This window comes from Epinephelus fuscoguttatus, linkage group LG18 (assembly GCF_011397635.1).
Source record: "Epinephelus fuscoguttatus linkage group LG18, E.fuscoguttatus.final_Chr_v1".
NCBI lineage: Eukaryota > Metazoa > Chordata > Actinopteri > Perciformes > Serranidae > Epinephelus > Epinephelus fuscoguttatus.
The window spans coordinates 3,443,988-3,462,445 of record NC_064769.1 but is presented as its reverse complement, the minus strand read 5'-3'; the positions used below and the strand labels follow the sequence as shown (position 1 = coordinate 3,462,445).

The window sequence follows — 18,458 nt, the reverse complement described above, 5'->3', positions numbered from 1 at the left end:
ACCTCTTTTCACTAAAACTGGTGCTGAATGCCCAAAAAACCAAAATGATGTACTTTTCAAAAGCCAGATCACACTTGCAAAATAATATTCAGATTTTAACTCTGAATAATGAGTTAGTTGAACATGTCACAACTTACAAATACTTAGGTTTTCTGTTGGAAGAAAACCTGTCTTTTCATCACCACATAAGTAATCTTACTAAGAAATTGAGGGTGAAGTTGGGTTTCTTGTATAGAAACAAACGCTGTTTTTCTTTTGCTACAAGGAAGAAACTTATTCAAGCAACTGTATTGTCTGTAATTGATTATGGTGATATTCTCTACATGCATGCTACCTCTGCTTCTTTGAAAATGATTGACTCTTTATATCATGCAGCTTTGAGGTTTGTTTCAGGCCTGAGTTTTCGAACCCATCATTGTGTCTTGTATGAGAGTGTTGGATGGCCTTCCTTACACAACAGAAGAATGGAACACTGGCTTATCTTTCTTTACAAGGCCATTTTGCATGACTTACCGGCTTATGTATGCTCATTACTGACTCCAAAGATTGCAGGTTATCGTAATCTGTGCTCTCATGGTCAGATCGCATATGAAATCCCTCGGACTCGCTCTGTTTTTGGCGAAAGAGCATTCAGCGTCTGCGCTCCAAAATCCTGGGCTGAGATTCAGACCCATCTTAGACTTGACCGTTGTATTAGTCTAGAAAATTTTAAAGTTAAAATTAAGGAGCATCTGCCCACCATTTGTACGTGTTTTATGGATTAATCGCGAGGATTTGATACTGGATGTAATCCTTTTTATTTATTTATTTATTTATTTTATTTTTTTTATCTGAGGTTTATTAGTATGTCACTCTTTGTGTAACTTCTTGTGCTGCCTTCTTGGCCAGGATCCTCTTGAAAAAGAGATTATTATCTCAATGAGAATTCCCTGGTTAAATAAAGGAAATATATATATATGTGTATATATATATATATATATATATATATATATATATATATATATATATATACCCCAAGAGGGTTGAATCATATATACATACATGATTCAACCCTCTTGGATTTTATTTTGAAGTTTTTACACTTCACTTCCGCTTCCTGTCTGTCCACCGCGCTCCTGTCTGTCCCAGATGAGAAATGAGAAAAAGGAATTTGCAAAAACCAAAATTGGTTTTGTGGTTTTTCATTTGGAAACAAAAAAAGGAATAGATCACGTGATTTCGTATTTCGTGTTTGGTTTAAAAGGAAAAAAAACACATGACTTCCGTTTTTGGTTTCAAATGCAAAAACGAATTGGCTGAATGTCCGCAGACCTGTTCAACATTCAATCCAAAAAGGAATAACGCTAAAATGAATCGGCAAAAAACAAAAATGGGCCGGGTTTGATTGGTTTTTCAGTATTTGATTCTGACACCAAAAACGGTTTTCCGTTTTTTTTTTTTTGTTTAAAAAAAATCTAGTTAATAGATTAATCGTTTTTGGTTTTTGAATTACACATGAATTATGAATTATCCGATGATACCCGGACTGATTTGAATGCATACATACAAATATATTAAATATAATTTATTTAATGCCTAAATAATGAGGGCTCGTCCAGCACCTATATATATGTGTAAATGAGTTTTCAATTTAATACTATTACAATTTAAAACTAATAGTAGGCTATAATGTTTCTCTTATAACTGCCCTTAACTGTTGTCGGGACATTTGATAAATTTTTTGGACGTGACGTCTTCACGTGACAGCTGGGACGCGAGAAAGAGAAGAAAAGATGGCAAGCTGCACATCAAGCGAGTTGGTCCCAAAAAAAACACACAACTTCACAACTTCTGCAAGCAGCAGAAGGAGAAGGTCTAGTGTCCATCGGAGTGGAGGAGGGAGAAGTGCAACCCGAACCACCGGAAAAAACATGACTCTGGGCCGTCACCTTCAAAGAAAAGCCGATGCGGTGGCAGGTCCGCTCGGCACCATACAGGAGTGAGCAGGAGCAGAGATAACTGCCTGTTGTTGCGAGCCTGTTATTCAGGGAGACGGAGACCTCCTTCTCAGGTGGAAATGTAATGGAGCCAGATGTTTTCCTCTGATGTCGAGGGCTGCCTGTTTGTGCCACAAGCTCTCCATCAGAGCAGTGTGTCAGCACCGCAGACAAAGTTGTCAATCCACTACGTGCCCTGCTCCAGCTGGAAAGAGTAAACCTGCTGGTTTTTCTAGCGAAAAACCTTGAATAGTTTTGAAGCATAGGATGCTTCTATAGTTATCATTATACTTTGTTTTTATTTCATTTTCAATGAGGAGTAGCCTGTTCTGACGGACAAAACAGTTGGGACTTGGAGAGGGTGAACATTTCAAACTAAAGGTAGGCTCTAAAAATAAACCAACGGACATTACCCGTCGTGGTCTGAGGATACACTGTATAGCACACATTTTCGCTATTGCCTTTGTGTATTGTTACTTTTTTATTATTTGATAAGCCTATAAGTATTGGATGTTATAGGGCTGTGTTTTAACTTAATGATTTGTGTCGATTACTGTACTGGAAGTGGACTGTAGCCCACAGACAATGTGTTGTTATTCCATTCTGTTTGGTTGACTGCTGCATTTGCACTTTTATAAATATTTGTTAATAAAAGTTGTTAATATTATACATGTTTTGTTGTTATTTTTCAGTATTCTTAGGCCTATGTAATGTTTGCTATTCTGTTTCTGAATGGTATAGGCGCAAGGTGACATTTTGGCGACTCCCTCTGAGCCCTTTAAAGTAATTTTTAATTAGTAATACCGTATACCCTGGGAAAATGTGGAGAAGGTTTAACTGTAACAAAATTTGGATACCGCACAACTCTAGTGAACACTGTCCCCTCCATCAAACCTGTTAAAGAACAGGTTGAAGTTGTTGGCTTTGTCCACACCACCATAACCTGGCTATTCTTCTTTGCATAGCCTGTGATGTTCCCCATTCCCTTCCACACCTCTCTGATGTTGTTCTGCTGCAGCTTACTCTCCACCTTTCTTTTGTAGTCCAGCTTTGCCTGTCTCAGTCTCCTCTTCAGCTCATGCTGAAGTTGAACCTCCCTGAACCTCTCCTTGTCCCCTTTCTTGAACGCCAGCTTTTTCTGGTTGAGGAGCTGCTTGATATTATTGTTCACCCAGGGTTTATTATTGGGGAAGCAGCTTACAGTCTTAACTGGCATCACAGTGTCCCTACAGAAGTTTATATATTCTGTTAGAATATCCACCCTCCTGTCCATGTTCATGTTGTTGTCCTGTGGCTCCAGTAGTACAGTCCAGTTGGTACATTCAAAACATTTGTCCCTTAGAGACTCACTGGTCTCTGGGGACCACTTCCTGACTGAGCGGGTGGTACCAGGCAACTTTAATACACAGGGTTTGTACGTAGGCTGGAGAGAGATTATCATTGCCCACGTGAGCGTTGAAGTCCCCCAGCAGAACAATGGAGTCCCCGGTCGGGGCACTGTCCAGCACCCGTCCCAGGGACTCCAAAAAGGGTGGGTACTCTGAACTGTTGTTCGGTGCATAAGCACAGACAACAGTTCAGAGTGCAGGGAAGCAACCCTTTCGTCTACCGGGGTAAACCCCAACGTACAGGCAGAGAGTCTGGGGGCTATCAGGAAGCCCACCCCGGCCCTCCGCCTCTCACCCGGAGCAACTCCAGCGAAGGAAAGAGTCCAACCCCTCTCAAGGACTAGGGTTCCAGACCCGGAACTATGTGTCGAGGTGAGGCCGACTATATCTAGCCGGTAGCGCTCAACCTCTTCCACAAGCTCCGGCTCCTTCCCCGCCAGAGAGGTGACATTCCATGTCCCAAGAGCCAACTTCTGTAACCGAGGATCGGACCGCCAAGGCCCCCGCCTTGGTCTGCTGCCCAATCCACATTGCACCGAACCCTTCTGGATCCCTCTGCGGGTGGTGGGCCTAAAGGGGGACGAACCCATGTAGCCGGTTTGGGCTGGGCCCGGCTGAACCCCATGGGCGAAGGCCCAACCACCAGGCGCTCGCCCATGGGCCCCAACCCCAGGCCTGGCTCCAGGGCGGGGCCCCGGTAACCCTCCGGGCTGGGTACACATGTCCTTGTTCGTTTCCATTATGAAGGGTCTTTTGAACCGTTCTTCGTCTGACCCTTCGCCCAGAACCAATCTGCCATGGGAAACCCTACCAGGGGCAAAATGCCCCCGACAGGATAGCTCCTAGGGTCATTAGGGCACTCAAACTCCTCCACCACGATAAGGTGACGGTTCTCGGAGGAGCTGAGAAGTTACTTGATTCAGAAAACAGCGACGCTACCACCAAGCTACTGAGAAATGTAGTTAAACTACAAACGTCCGCTACTGTAGTGACGCTACTGCCCAACACTGCCTGTTGGTAACATCAGTTCTTGTTGTGTTGCAGTACATCATGTCGAAATCTGGTACAGCATCACATAAACCAGCCAAGAGCAAGAACACACCACCCTGTGGTTCAATCTCCAGCATCCTTAAAGGAACTCACATCGATGAAGAAGTCAAGATAGCAGTGAACCTCTGTCTGGAGAAGTTTCGCTACAGTGACGAAAATGGTATTGAATGTTTTTATTATTTTATATCTGAAAATAAAAGCAGACCTTAGTAAACATTACTTACAGTTACTGCATATCATACGACAAGGGTATGCCACTGTCATAATCACTACTCATCAAAGTGTGAGCAGGAAGGAATGAGGGTTTAGACTTGTAGAGTGTCCTAATATTTCCTCTTTCCCTTCCTGAACTGAGCAGAGATGGAATTTCCCTCCTCCTTTACCAGTACTGAGAGGGCTTTTGTTCATCGACTGGCACAGTCCCTGGGTTACATTTCTAAGAGCAAAGGGTAAGTTCCTCCACTATGACCTGTGTTCATCAATTATCTGAGTATCTCTTTGAGGAATTGTGTTGAAAGTATTACTAGGACTGAATGTAATTTACCAAGGCATACACTCACTCACAAAAGAGGTAGAAGGCTTTTTTCTTTCTTCCAAATTTAAACTTGGTTTGTAGTTCTGTGTTAAGGGGTTAAGGTGTAGCTTAAGCTTACACACATGGCTGAAGTGTATGTTAATGGAAGAAATTTCTCTCCCCTTCTCTCTCTCAGAAAAGAACCACATCGTTTCCTCACCATCAGGAAGAAGAATGGTTTAGAGAAACCTCGGCCAACCATGCTTCTCACGGTCTCCCACAATTCCTTATATTTCATTCGCAGCTTACTTCAGAGGTTTCCCACCAATAAGGAACGTATAGACATGCAGCCCTACATCAGAAGTGGTATGTCTGTGGCTGCTGAACCTGGTAAGTGACAGCATTTGTATATAATCTAGGACTGTACAGAGAGTTTCACTGTGACAGTATAATCCACTCTAAGTAAATAAATGAAATATGTGATGAAATGATGCTCACATCCACTGGGGTGCTGTCTACGCTTACCACCTATTGTAAAAAGTATTCACATTGCTTTTATCTTTCTCCTCATTTTCCATCTTTCTTCTCTGGGATACATAAGAGAAAACTCAATAGCTACTTCTGGAGACCTCTGTGTCCGTGTCACTGTAACTTAAGTGAGATTTATACTTCTATGTTGAATCACTGTTGTACCTACGCCGTAAGCCGAAATTTGTAGTGTTACCTTTGTTAAATGTTGTTGTTGTCCCTGGCTTCATATGAACAGAGGAAATCTTTGCTAGCCACTATGCTAATTTGTACAATGTAAAATGCCACAGGCCTGTGGCTGTGTATCCTGCGAGTTATAGTGAAGCTGATATTTGTTCTTGTAATTTAAATTGTTGCTATTAAGCCATGTTTAATGTGTGTTTTGAGTCAACTAAACTTAACAGCACTTCACAGAAACCCCACCACCGATGTAGTGTTTTGGAGGTGTAACTGCAGAATGATGTTGTGTAATACTGCATACTGTGATACTGGGAAACTTTGTTGGCTGGTTATCGTACCATGAAAATCTTATACTGTTGCAACCCAACTTTTGAGATGATGGAAGAGATCTGTTGTGTCTTGTCTTGGTTGGTACTAGGGCTGGGTTAAAATAATCAATTCATCCGATTCAAATCGATCTTCATTAGAATGTCCCGATATCGATTTGTAAAATCTGAGATCGATTTTTTAATTTACGCTTTTTTCCATGGATGTGTGAAGCTTTAACCCTATTAGTCTCGCCAGTAGTAAACGAGCCGCAGCGCTACGTTATTAACAACCGTAGTATTGAGAAGCTCCAACGTTACTGGCTCTTTTATCTGTAACTGCATCCTTTTTTTCATTTGGGTGTAATTTATTATCGTGCTGCAGCATCTCCTCCTACTGTCTCTGCGTCCTGGCTGCTGTGCCACTTTTACGCACGCACACAGACACACACAAACACAAAGATGCTGCAGTGGAGACAGAGAGATGGTAATAACTTGAACTGACAACAACTACGCCTGTTACTGTGAGTGCAATAAAACCTCATTGAGGAAAAGCCAATACTTTGTCAATACAGCTGTTCAGCAACATTTAAACATGTAGAAAAATGATATTTCAATCTGCTCTGTCCGCAGTCTCTCATCCACCGCCGCCAATATTATGTTATAAACAAGCATAGAACACTTTACATCTAATAGTCCAATTCCTTATGTATTGTTGTTCAAAATTTTTGGGGAGTTGATAAACTATACATATTTGGAATTGTTAGAACATGACAAATATGAAAACCAATGTTTCCATTTATTTCAAACTCTTTATGGTGGCCATTTTGGATTTCAAAAATGGCGAATGTATATAACACACTTTTTAGAAAAAAGAAAATGGCAGTTTCTAAACTATACAGGTGTTCACTTTAGGTGACGAAACATACATTTTATGTTCGCGTACACTAAGAACAAGCACTTGGATATGAATTAGGTAAATTTGGTTGTGGAGGGTCAAAGGATCAAAGTCACTGTGACCTCATAAAACACCTTTTTGGCTGAAACTCAAGAATTCATATGCTAACCTTTCACACAAATGTCTGATAGGATAAAATGATGAAATGATTAGAGGTCGACCGATATGGATTTTTTATGGCCGATGCCGATACTGATGTTTTGCCATCAGCCTCAGCCGATGACCGATATGTACTGCCGATTTTTTTGAGCCGATATTGTCTTTTTCTCCCTCATGATAGAAATGTCACAGTAATAACAATGAGGGGTACACAAGTGTCAATTTTAGAAAAAATAACTTTATTGAACACACACACACACAAGTCTCTCTTTAAAAAAAAAGTGTGTGTATATATATATATATATATATATATATAATATACACACACACCCCCCATATATACATATGTATGTATGTATATATATATATATATATATATATGGGGGATCACAGCTCACCTCTGCTGCGCCCCAGCTCCACCTCTCCGGTGTAAGCGCCACCGCCGCCGGGGTAAACGCAGTGATCGGCTGGTAAGGCTGAAGGCCTGTTTGGCGAGCACTTTCATGGCTTCTTGGACTGAGTATGGAGCGGTGCCTCGCCTCTTTATTTCTCGGCACTCGCTGGACCTTGTTGACGCCTGGCTGGTACCTGTCGTTGGCCCGGATGAGGTGTTCCAGTACCTGCGGCCTCTGTGTGTGGCTCCCCGGATGGCTAATGCCGTGGACCCGCCGGCTCCTGCCAGGATTGGGCTGGTAAATGCTAGATCGCTAGCGAACAAAAAGTTTATCCTGAAGGATTTCCTGACTTCCCGAGGATTGGATTTTCTCTGTGTGACTGAGATATGGCTGACTGTTGGTAAGTCCAGTGCTTTCACAGAACTTTTACCCGATGATTGCTGCTATTTTAACTCCCCGCGGATGTCAGGTCGAGGAGGAGGAATAGCGACTATTTGTAAGAGTCACTATAAATGTAAGCAGCTAGGTAAGATGACGTGTGCTGTCTGAGTGCCATAAATCGTTTCGTCCTGGAAGCGACCTGGGGTGGACCCCGAGACAGTTTCATAAAGGTATAGATATACACTATATAGAAATAGCTTATCTTCACACCGATGGTCTCATTTGCTGTTGTAGGTCACGCACAGACAGCAGAAACAAGAGACTTTTGTATATTAAAAGTTCCTTGTAGCAGCTTTAATGAGCTCATTTGCGTCAGTTTCCGCTCCAGAGAAAAGAGATAAAACACCCAAATAAACAAATTTAATTCTTCAGTTGGCATAATAAGATAATAATAATAAAAGTAAAAGGGTTATCATTTTATCTTTATCTTTATTCCTTTCACTTCATGAAGGCATGATGCTCTAGACTGCAGACACGCTGCAGCCTCATCCATGTCATTTCTGACTCGTCAGAACTTGCCATTTCATTCACAAATTAACATCCAGAAACATCGTCAAAAGGTTTAGAAACAGTTTTCCTTCTTTCAGACTTCAAGTTACTTCATTAATCAACTCAGGTTCATACAAGTTCATCCACACGGACCATGCGTCACCGCTTTCAATTGTTTGGCCACGTCGGACAAAAAGTAGCCAAATAAAAAATCAGAGTCTATCAAGAAAACAATCAGCGGTAAAATTCGTTTCAAGACACTTCAGGTAAACGGATAATCCTTCAAAAAAGTTGGATTTGAGAGCACATACCTCCTCCAAAGTGTTTGTTTATGCGCTCTGCCACCGTAAATCACCGTAGGCCTCGATGCTGCTCTGATGGTCCTGCAGTGCACTCACTCTCCTCAGCTTATTTGCATCGAGCAACTGGGTGATTTATTCATGCGTAGTAATGATTATGCCTACTGCTTAAACGGTGACAGCCCTCCATTCCGAAACACCACCGTTCCGAACCACCCCCGTCACACACATGTGCGTCACACATCAAACACTGCCGGCCGCTCTCCGGCCGCACTCGCACAATTCTGAAATTCGTTGTACTACAAAAGCTTGAAATGAACGTTCAACTCATTGTTTTTTATTGAAAATATGTCACTGTCTTCATTTATTATGTATAATTTCGCTAGCAGCAAACACATTTAAAACGAAATGCTTGTCAAGCCTTTTTACGCGCGCTGTCCATGGTGCTGAAATCCCTGCTGCAGCCACCGCTCCTGCTGACAGCAGACCAGGGGAGAAAAAAAAGACATTTCTTTGCTCTGTGCTTTCAGAAAATAACCAGGGTTAGGGTAAGAAAGACCAATGGTCTGTACAGCAGTCCCACTGTGTTTGCCAGGTCATATCAGGCTGTGTGATTATGCACAAAGATTGGTTTGACGCATTGGAGCAATTTCATACAATTTGGGACATTTAATGTGATAAACTAATTTCAATTCAACATGGTCATTTGCTTAGAGGATTCAGCTGAAGCATAATGAGTGTTATATGTCATTAAGATGAAGTATTTGCTTGTTTTGTGGTTAATTATGCACATGATCCGTTTGACCTCATCATGCGGTCCTTTCGTCCCTGCAGACAGGGGCAAAAGGATCAGTGTGCTGCCTCCATTTTCTTTGCGTCCGTCTCGTTCATTCAAACTTTGTAAACACGGTTGGGATTTGTAGGGGACATATGTATGCTGCTCACTATAAAATGTGTTTACTATAAATAAATGCATCTTTGTGCAGAGAGGGAAATATTAAAAAGTGATCCGTTCATCCCCGCCCTCGCCATAAATGAAGACAGTGACATATTTTCAATAAAAAACAATGAGTTGAACGTTTATTTCAAGCTTTTGTAGTAGGCTACAGCTTATTTCATTTCATTTCACTTATTTTATTTATTGCGGCCGGAGAGCGGGCAGCAGTGTTTGATGCAGGAAACTCAGAGAAATATGGACTTGAAAATCAATTTCGGAGTGGAGGGGTTTCGGAACGGCGGGGTTTCAGAATGGAGGGGTTGTCCCCAATATTTGGAATAGCGGGGCCTTTAGAAAAAATGGGAAACCCCGCCATTACGAAGAATGGACGTCTATTTTCGGAAAGGCGGGGTTTCGGAAAGGCGAGGTGTAACCTGATTAAACACAGGTGTCATTTTCAATTTTTTGTTCGCAGAAATTAGGCTGATGTTTGTATTAAAATAGGCTATATATCATGAATTTCTAGAAAACAAATAGGGATGCACCGAAATGAAAATTTGTGGCCAAAGCCGAAGCCGAATATTATTAAATGCTTGGCCGAATACCGAGTACCGAATACCGAATATCGTTGTTTAGTTTTTCATTAGTTTTTGCAGATGAATCCCCTCCAGATTAGTGTTGTCACGGTAAAATTGGGACCCACTGTGCGATACCAATGAAAATATCATGGTTCTGAGTAGTATCACGATGCCACAGCAAAAATGAGGCAGATGTGCCTTTTGTCATTTAAAAAGATGAATCACTTTTCTATAATACATCAATGATATTTCAAAGGAATAAATTACTTATTGACTTATTCATACTTCAAAAACAGCATCAATAAGTGATGAACATAGGGGGGATCAAAATAAAATAAATAAATGAAATAAGAATCAACCAGCCACCCTCCTCCCCTGACAAGTAAAGAACAGTCACTTCATAAGTAACGAACAGTCTCTAAAGTGCGGTGAGGTTTGTGGGCCATTACCTGCCACTGAAAGACTAAAAGAGAGAAATGTGAAAGGCTCGTTTCTCCTCTGACACGTCACATACCTGTGTTTGGCTGGCTTGGCTGTTCAGGTACTTCTGGGCAGTCACGACACCAAGAAGAGGATATTATTGGAGTCGACTTCTCCGTCGCCTGGTAAGCCGATGGCCGCTTTATTTGACAGGAATACATTAACGTTACTGTCTGTGTCTGTGACCCCTGTTCAACCCACAATCGGTGGGATTTGCCTTTCGTTTCTGCTGCTGGTTGAAATCTGAAGGCTGCACGCACAGCATGCTGAATGATTTAAGCCTATATCGCTTGCTCAAAACTATTTTTAGTTGCAAATGCGAGTGCTGTGACGGACGGATCGCCACACTGCCGACATTTTATTCCGCCCGTCATGGCACGCTGTTTGATTGCGTTATGAAAACACGCCGCTATTATTCGGCTTTGCTTTTACTTATTCCACCGAATACCGAATGTGTGTTTTTTTTGCAATATTCGGCAGAATATATTCGGTTACCGAATGGCACCCCCATATAGTCAGAATGGTAATGGAAACTGTCAAATAAACATTAAAAAGAAAAAGGGATTTAGTGTACTTAGTAAGCAGTATTTAAGTATAGCAGTCAATTCAATCAATCAATCAATCAATTTTATTTATAAAGCCCAATATCACAAATCACAATTTGCCTCACAGGGCTTTACAGCATATGACATCCCTCTGTCCTTAGGACCCTCGCAGTGGATAAGGAAAGACTCCCCAAAAGAACCCTTTAACGGGGGGAAAAAATGGTCGACACCTCAGGGTGCAACTGAGGAGGGATCCCTCTTCCAGAACGGACAGACATGCAGTAGATGTCGTACAGAACAGATCAACATGATGAATTAACAGTAATCCGTATGACACAATGAGACAGAAAGAGACGGGGACAGAGAGAGATGCAGGACAGACAGTAATAACAGTAGCTTACAACAGTATTAATTGAAGTAATATTAATTATTATTATTTTTTTTTTAAGATTATTTTTGTGGGCTTTTTGCCTTTAATGACAGGACAGAGAGTGAAATGGGGAGACAAAGAGAGTGGGGACTGACATGGAGCAAAGGGCTGCAAGCCGGATTTGAACCTGCGACCGCTGCAGCGAGGCAATGCCTCTGTACATGGGGCACTGGTACTATCCACTATGCTACCAACACCCCATAATATTATAATAATTATGGCTATTGTGGTACAATATGTTGGAAGTATATGATAGTATACATATGTGACAATAATCATATGTATAATAACAGTAGAAGTATTACTAATGATCAGCAGTTGCTCAGTCCATAGGGACTTGGGTTGGGAACCGGAGGGTCGCCTGTTCAGTTCCCCGTCCGGACCAAACTATGGAGTGTGGACTGGTAGCTGGAGAGGTGCCAGTTCACCTCCTGGGCACTGCTGAGGTGCCCCTGAGCAAGGCACCGAACCCCCCAACTGCTCGGAGGTTGGGGGGTCATGGGCTGTCATGGGCAGCCCACTCTGACATCTCTCCACTTAGTGCATGTATAGGTCCAGTTTGTGCATGTGTGTGTTTGGACCTGTGTGTAATTGACAGAGTGAAAAATTGAATTTCCCCTCTGGGATTAATAAAATATATAAAAATTAACAGCAGCAGGAGGCATGAGGTAGGACCATGGCAGCAGCACAACCACACACTTCACACTATCCAGGCACTGCTGCGATATAATTAAACCTGCAAGACAGTGGAGCACAAAGGCTTTGGAGAAGAAGCAGAGTTAGTGCATGCAGTACAGCTGAGTTAGCGAGATGCAGTAACAGGACATGAGTGTTAGTAAAGGAGAGAGAGAGAGAAGGAGAGAAGGCGCTCGGTGTATTATAGGAGGTCCCCCGGGCAGACTAGGCCTCTCTCAGCCTAACTAGGGGCTTGTACAAGGCAAGCCTGAGCCAGCCCTAACTAAAAGCTTTATCAAAAAAGGAAAGTCTTAAATCTAGTCTTAAATGTGGAGACGGTGTCTGCCTCCCGGAGGAGGCAGATAGCTGAAGGCTCTGGCTCCTGATCTACCTTTGGAGACTTTTGGGACCATGACTAACCCTGCATTCTCAGAGCGCAGTGTTCTGGTGGGATGATAGGGCACTATGAGCTCTCTAAGATATGACAGAGCCTGACCATTTAAAGCTTTGTAAGTTAACAGTAGGATTTTAAATTCAATTCTGGATTTTACAGGGAGCCAGTGCAGAGAAGCTAAAACAGGAGAAATATGAAATTGTTTCTTAGTTCCTGTTAGTACACGTGCCACTCCGCTCTGAATTAGCTGGAGAGTTTTTAAAGACTTATTAGAGCAACCTGATAATAGGGAGTTAAGTAATCCATCTTAGAGGTAACAAAAGCGTGGACCAATTTTTCTGCATCTTTTTGGGTCAGGATAGGCCTAATTTTCACAATATTACGCAGATGAAAAAATGCAGTCTGTGAGGTTTGTTTTAAATGGGAATTAAAAGACAAATCTTGGTCAAATATTACTCCGAGGTTTCTTACGGTAGTGCTAGAGGCCAGAGCAATGCCATCCAGGGGAACTATATCATCAGATAAAGAGTCTCTGAGTTTTTTGGGGCCAAGAACAATAATTTCAGTTCTGTCTGAATTTAACATAAGGACATTTGTGCTCATCCAGGTTTTTATATTTTTCAGGCATTTTCTTTTTAAGTTAAGTTAATTGATCAGTTTCTTCTGGCTTTATCAATAAATGCAATTGTGTATCATCCGCATAACAATGGAAATTTACAGAGTGATTTCTAATGATGTTACCTAAAGGAAGCATATATAGAGTGAAAAGGATTGGTCCAAGCACAGAACCTTGTGGAACTCCAAAACAAACCTTAGTACGTAGAGATGATTCATCATTAACATGAACGAACTGGAAACAATCAGATAAATAAGATTTAAACCAGCTTAGTGCAGAACCTTTTAGGCCAATTAAATGTTCCAGTCTCTGTAGCAGAATTTGATGGTCAATTGTGTCAAATGCCGCACTAAGATCTAATAAAACAAGTACGGAGTCGTTTCTCTGAAGCAATCAGAAGATCATTTATGATTTTAACTAGTGCTGTCTCAGTTCTATGATGCACTCTAAACCCTGACTGAAATTCCTCAAATAAATTATTATCCTGGAGAAAATCACACAGCTGGTCTGCGACTACTTTCTCAACGATCTTTGAAAGAAAAGCAAGATTAGATATTGGTCTATAGTTGGCTAACACCGCTGGATCCAGGGTGGGCTTTTTTAGGAGAGGTTTAATTACAGCTGCCTTGAAGGATTGTGGTACATAGCCTGTTAACAAAGATATATTGATCATGTCTAATAAGTGAGTGTTAACTAAAGGTAAGACTTCCTTAAGTAGCCTAGGCCCCTCTTATATGTTTTGAGACTTTGTTCCCAGACTAAACAAGATTCTTCCAGTTTGGTTAATCGCCAATTCCTTTCAGATTTTCGCGATATTTGTTTTCATTTTCGGGTTTGAGAGTTGTACTAAGGAGCGAACTTTCTTTGCTTTGTTTACTTCTTTTTAAGAGGTGCTACAGAGTCGAGTATTTGCAGCGAGCCTGCAGCGCTGTTGACAAGATGATCAATTCAGGAGAGTTTAAAGTCGGTACAGGAAACCTCTGTTACAAAAGGACATGGTATTACATTTAACATTGATGGAATCTTTGTCTTAAATTTTGCAACAGCACTATCTGATGAACATCTAGTATAGTAACTGTTGCTGAGTGGCGTGTAATCAAGTAAAAAGAAATGAAAAGTTATTAAATAATGGTCTGATAGAGAGGGATTCTGTGGAAAGACTGTTAGGTTATCAATTTCAATTCCATACGTCAGAACTAGATTGAGGGTATGGTTAAAACAGTGAGTGGGTTTTCACCCTGACTGAAGCCAATGGAGTCTAATAATGAGATAAACACAGTAGCGAGGGAGTCATTGTCAACGTCAACATGAATGTTAAAATCACCTACAATAATAACTTAATCTGATTTAAGAACTAAACTGGATAAAAACTCTGAGAATTCAGATACAAATTCAGAATATGGGCCAGGAGCACGGTACACTATAACAAATAAAAGTGCCTGCGAGGTTTTCCAGGTCGGATGTATAAGACTAAGAATAAAGCTTTCAAAGGAATTATAATCTAGTTTAGGTTTAGGGCTGATTAACAGACTAGAGTTAAAAATGGCTGCAACTCCCCCTCCTCGGCCGCTGCCTCGAGGAATGTGGGTATTATTATGACTGGGAGGAGTGGATTCATTTAGACTGACATATTCATCATGACACAGCCAGGTTTCAGTGAGGCTGATTATCTGATATTAATTTGTTTACTAACACTGCTTTACATGATAAAGACCTGACATTTAGCAGTTCACACTTAATTCTCCTGTTTTGTCTTTCTGTCGCAGAAGAGATTTTATTTTTATTAGGTTGTTATGCACAACTCCTCTTTGTTTAATTTTAGGTTTAGATAATTTAGGTGGTCGGGGGACAGACACCGTTTGTATTAAACTATAGGTGGGTAACTGCACTAGAAGGTCAGAGAAGCGTGTAAGACTGCGTCTCTGATTCCTGGTCTCAGCTCTTGGTTGTCAGCAGCTCCATCCAAAGTGGGATGAATGCCGTCTCTCCTAATCAGACCAGGTTTTCCCTAGAAAGTTTGCCAATGATGAACGAAACCCACATGGTTTGCTGGACACCACCTGGACAGCCAGCGATTTAAATAATGACATCGGCTAAACATCTCATCAGTGGTCTGATTTGGGAGGGGTCCAGAGAAAACTACAGAGTCCCACATAGTTTTAGCAAACGGAGGCAACATTAATTTTTGTGACCTTCGATTGGCGTAACCGGGTGTCATTGCTGCCGATCTTATTAAATCTATGTTTAGCCTTAGCCAGCAGTTTTAAATTTGACTCAGTGTCGCGTGCTCTGGCCCCAGGGATACATTTGACTAAGGCCGCTGGTGTTGCTAACTTAACGTTTCTCAAAATAGAGCTGCAATGATCAGAGTTTTCTCCTCAGCGGGTGTGTCGCTGAGTGGGGAAAAACGGTTGGAAACATGGTGGTGAACCGTGGGCTTCGGCTTGGTGCTACGCTTCTCCCGGACAGTTACCCAGCCTCCTGACTGCACGGGGGTTACCGGGGGACCGCTAGCAGAGGCTATGCTGTGTGGCTTTGCGCCGGCTACAGGGGGCTGGCTAACTACCGTAGCTACAGAATGATTTTCCATGGTGCAGAGCCGCGTTTCCAATTCACTAAGCCTCGCCTCCAACGCAGCAAATAGACTACACTTGTTACATTTACCACTGTCGCTGAAGGAGGCAGAGGCATAACTGAACATCTGACACACCGAGCAAGAAAGAGCAGGAGAAGAAGAAGTCATCGCTAAGTGTTAAGCTAATGTAGCTAACAAGGCTAATAACGTGCAAACAACAGCTAAGATTAGCAAGAAAGTCGTTACAAAGAGGAGAGCTATAAGTGCTTAAACAGAACTAGTGTGGGTTAAGACGTGAAGTAGATGTTAAGCAACTGAAGTGAGGAAAAACAGAAAACAAGCTGGTAGGAGTTTGCTAGAGCAGCACAGACGCTATCACAGAAATGCCAGAAATGACACAACACGCTTACCGCAGTATGTTTGAACATAAATATGACCTCGGTGAAGTGCTGCCATATGGTTGGTTTTCTCAGCCATCAGGGGATTGCTTAAAAAGAAGAAACAAAAACACAAATTCAGAATGTTTTGATCTAGTGCCTTTGTGTAAACTCATTACCCCCGTATTCTGTTAACATTATATGGATGCATCAGGTAACAGTAGTGTAAAAGGCTTTCATCAACATCTCAAAACAGTCCTGATGATAAATTGTTTGCTGGTAGATACTATTGTAAGTCAAACAGACATAATCTGGTTATCACAACAAAATGTCAGAGCTCAACAATAACGATTGCCCGATTGCCTGGGGCAAGTAAAACTCAAGGTCGGGCATGTAAACTAACAACTCACTTGCCCGATTGGGCAAGTTGCTAAAAATAGTAAAAGTTAATAATTGATAAAATAAATGTATTTTAAAATGTGCTCCTTGGGCTCTGATGCAGCAGTCTCTCTGCCTGAAGTCACAGGCACACACTGTGTGACAATGTCCTGCCCACAGCCCCCATTGATAACATAACAATATACTATTTATGGTGTTATGTCATCGTGTCATTTCTGTCTCTACATGGTCACGCATTAACAATTCTCCTCTGCTCTCTGTATAAAAAGGTGAGCATGCTAGAGCGGCTCGGGCCGCATTTTCTTGACCAAACCTGACCCAGAGCCAGGTGCAGTTTGTCAGCTGTCCATTATTGAAATGGACAGTGTGTAAATAACCATCAACAGACTGCTGTTACGCACAGACAAACACGCTGCTCGCACAGCAGCGTAGCACGGCACTCATGCTGAGCTTGTGTTGCGTTCAGGCGTTGTCATTTAAATAACAACTGCCAGCACTTAAATAGGTCATAGCACAAAACAGCAGCATGTCAAGTGACTTTTTACTTTTATTATATTCAATAAAATTGTATGCTCCTAAATCTTGAGACACCTCATATGTAAGCTAGACAGACATTTCACCTGCTCATTACTGTGCACACATGTACTGTATGTACTTTGTCCTAAAGAGCCCTTCTGGTACCAGTAGATACACAGAAACATCCCAGCAGGCTGTGCTTTGCAAGCATACAAAAAAGTTTCACGCATGTGAAAATTATTTTTCATGCGTGTGCTTCACCTCCGCTGCTACAACTCCATCCTAGGGGAAACACTGCTGTGTGCGTTTTGTGCAACAGGTGGATGTGGTCGTCTACTGGTAGAGTAGAGAGAGAGCTAAGTAGCGTTGAAGTAGAGTAGAGCAGGGCAGAGAGATGGTAGCAAAATATATTACACCCGGTGATAATACAGCAGAACTGGAGAGAGGGGTGAAAAATAAATAGAGATGGGCATGGCTCAAGTAGGGCGCAAAATTATAGATAGAGAATGATGAATTTTGAATGACAATTTTTGAAGCTGTGAGATGTACCCCGTATGTGTGCCTAACATCAGCAGTTTGAATGAGAAAATAACTACGTCAATGTCAATGCACCTTAAGCAGCGCATTTCGACAACTTGCTTCAGTTTCTGCTTTAAAAAGCAAGCGACTTATTGCATCTATTTTCGGTGCATTATCAATGTTAACTCAAATAAACTTTAACCATGCACAGACTATTCTCCTGTCATACTTCAAACAGCTATCTGACGGAGCAGCAGTCACACACTCGCAGCAGCCCGGCCCCTCACGGCTGCTCCTCAGACCACCGTGCCTATATCTCTGCTTGGTTGAATAGACTAGACTGAAACTCTCAAAACACCACCAAACTGGTAACGTTGGCATTATATGACTACAATTTAATCCCGCAAGCAGTGTCTGAAGTCACTGCCCATGCATATTGACAAACTCAATGAGGCTAGCTCTCTAGCCTAGCTCTAGAATTAACTTAGGCTGTGTAGAATCTAGTTCGCTAGCTAGCAATACAGTTGCAAGCATATGTAAAGACCACTCATTCGGCATTCGCATTTTTCACCCTCAAAGTTCAAGGCAACAATGCAGCTGAGTAACCAATTAAAAATACAATTCTTTGAAGGATCAAAACTTAAGCCTTACCATTCTCTCCCAGGAGCTGTGTTGTTTCGTTGGTCACTGTCCAATATTCCAGCTGTAATGATGTGTCGGTCGCGAACGAAATGGCTCTTTGAAGTGAACGCTGGGAGCCGGCTCCTCACTGGGAGCCGCTTTGTTTTTGTCTTT

The 18,458-nt window shown here is 41.9% G+C and overlaps 1 protein-coding gene across 7 annotated transcripts in view; it reads left to right on the top strand.

Annotated features, from left to right (window-relative positions):
- Positions 1-18,458, top strand: part of LOC125905785 (3'-5' RNA helicase YTHDC2) — a 199,226-nt gene that overhangs the window by 16,926 nt on the left and 163,842 nt on the right. For all 7 annotated transcript variants that reach the window (XM_049603986.1, XM_049603985.1, XM_049603983.1 and 4 more), the window contains exons 2-4: positions 4,409-4,574; positions 4,773-4,863; positions 5,125-5,318. In XM_049603986.1, coding sequence (XP_049459943.1) covers positions 4,409-4,574; positions 4,773-4,863; positions 5,125-5,318 — 451 coding nt within the window. The remainder of the gene's footprint in view (positions 1-4,408; positions 4,575-4,772; positions 4,864-5,124; positions 5,319-18,458) is intronic.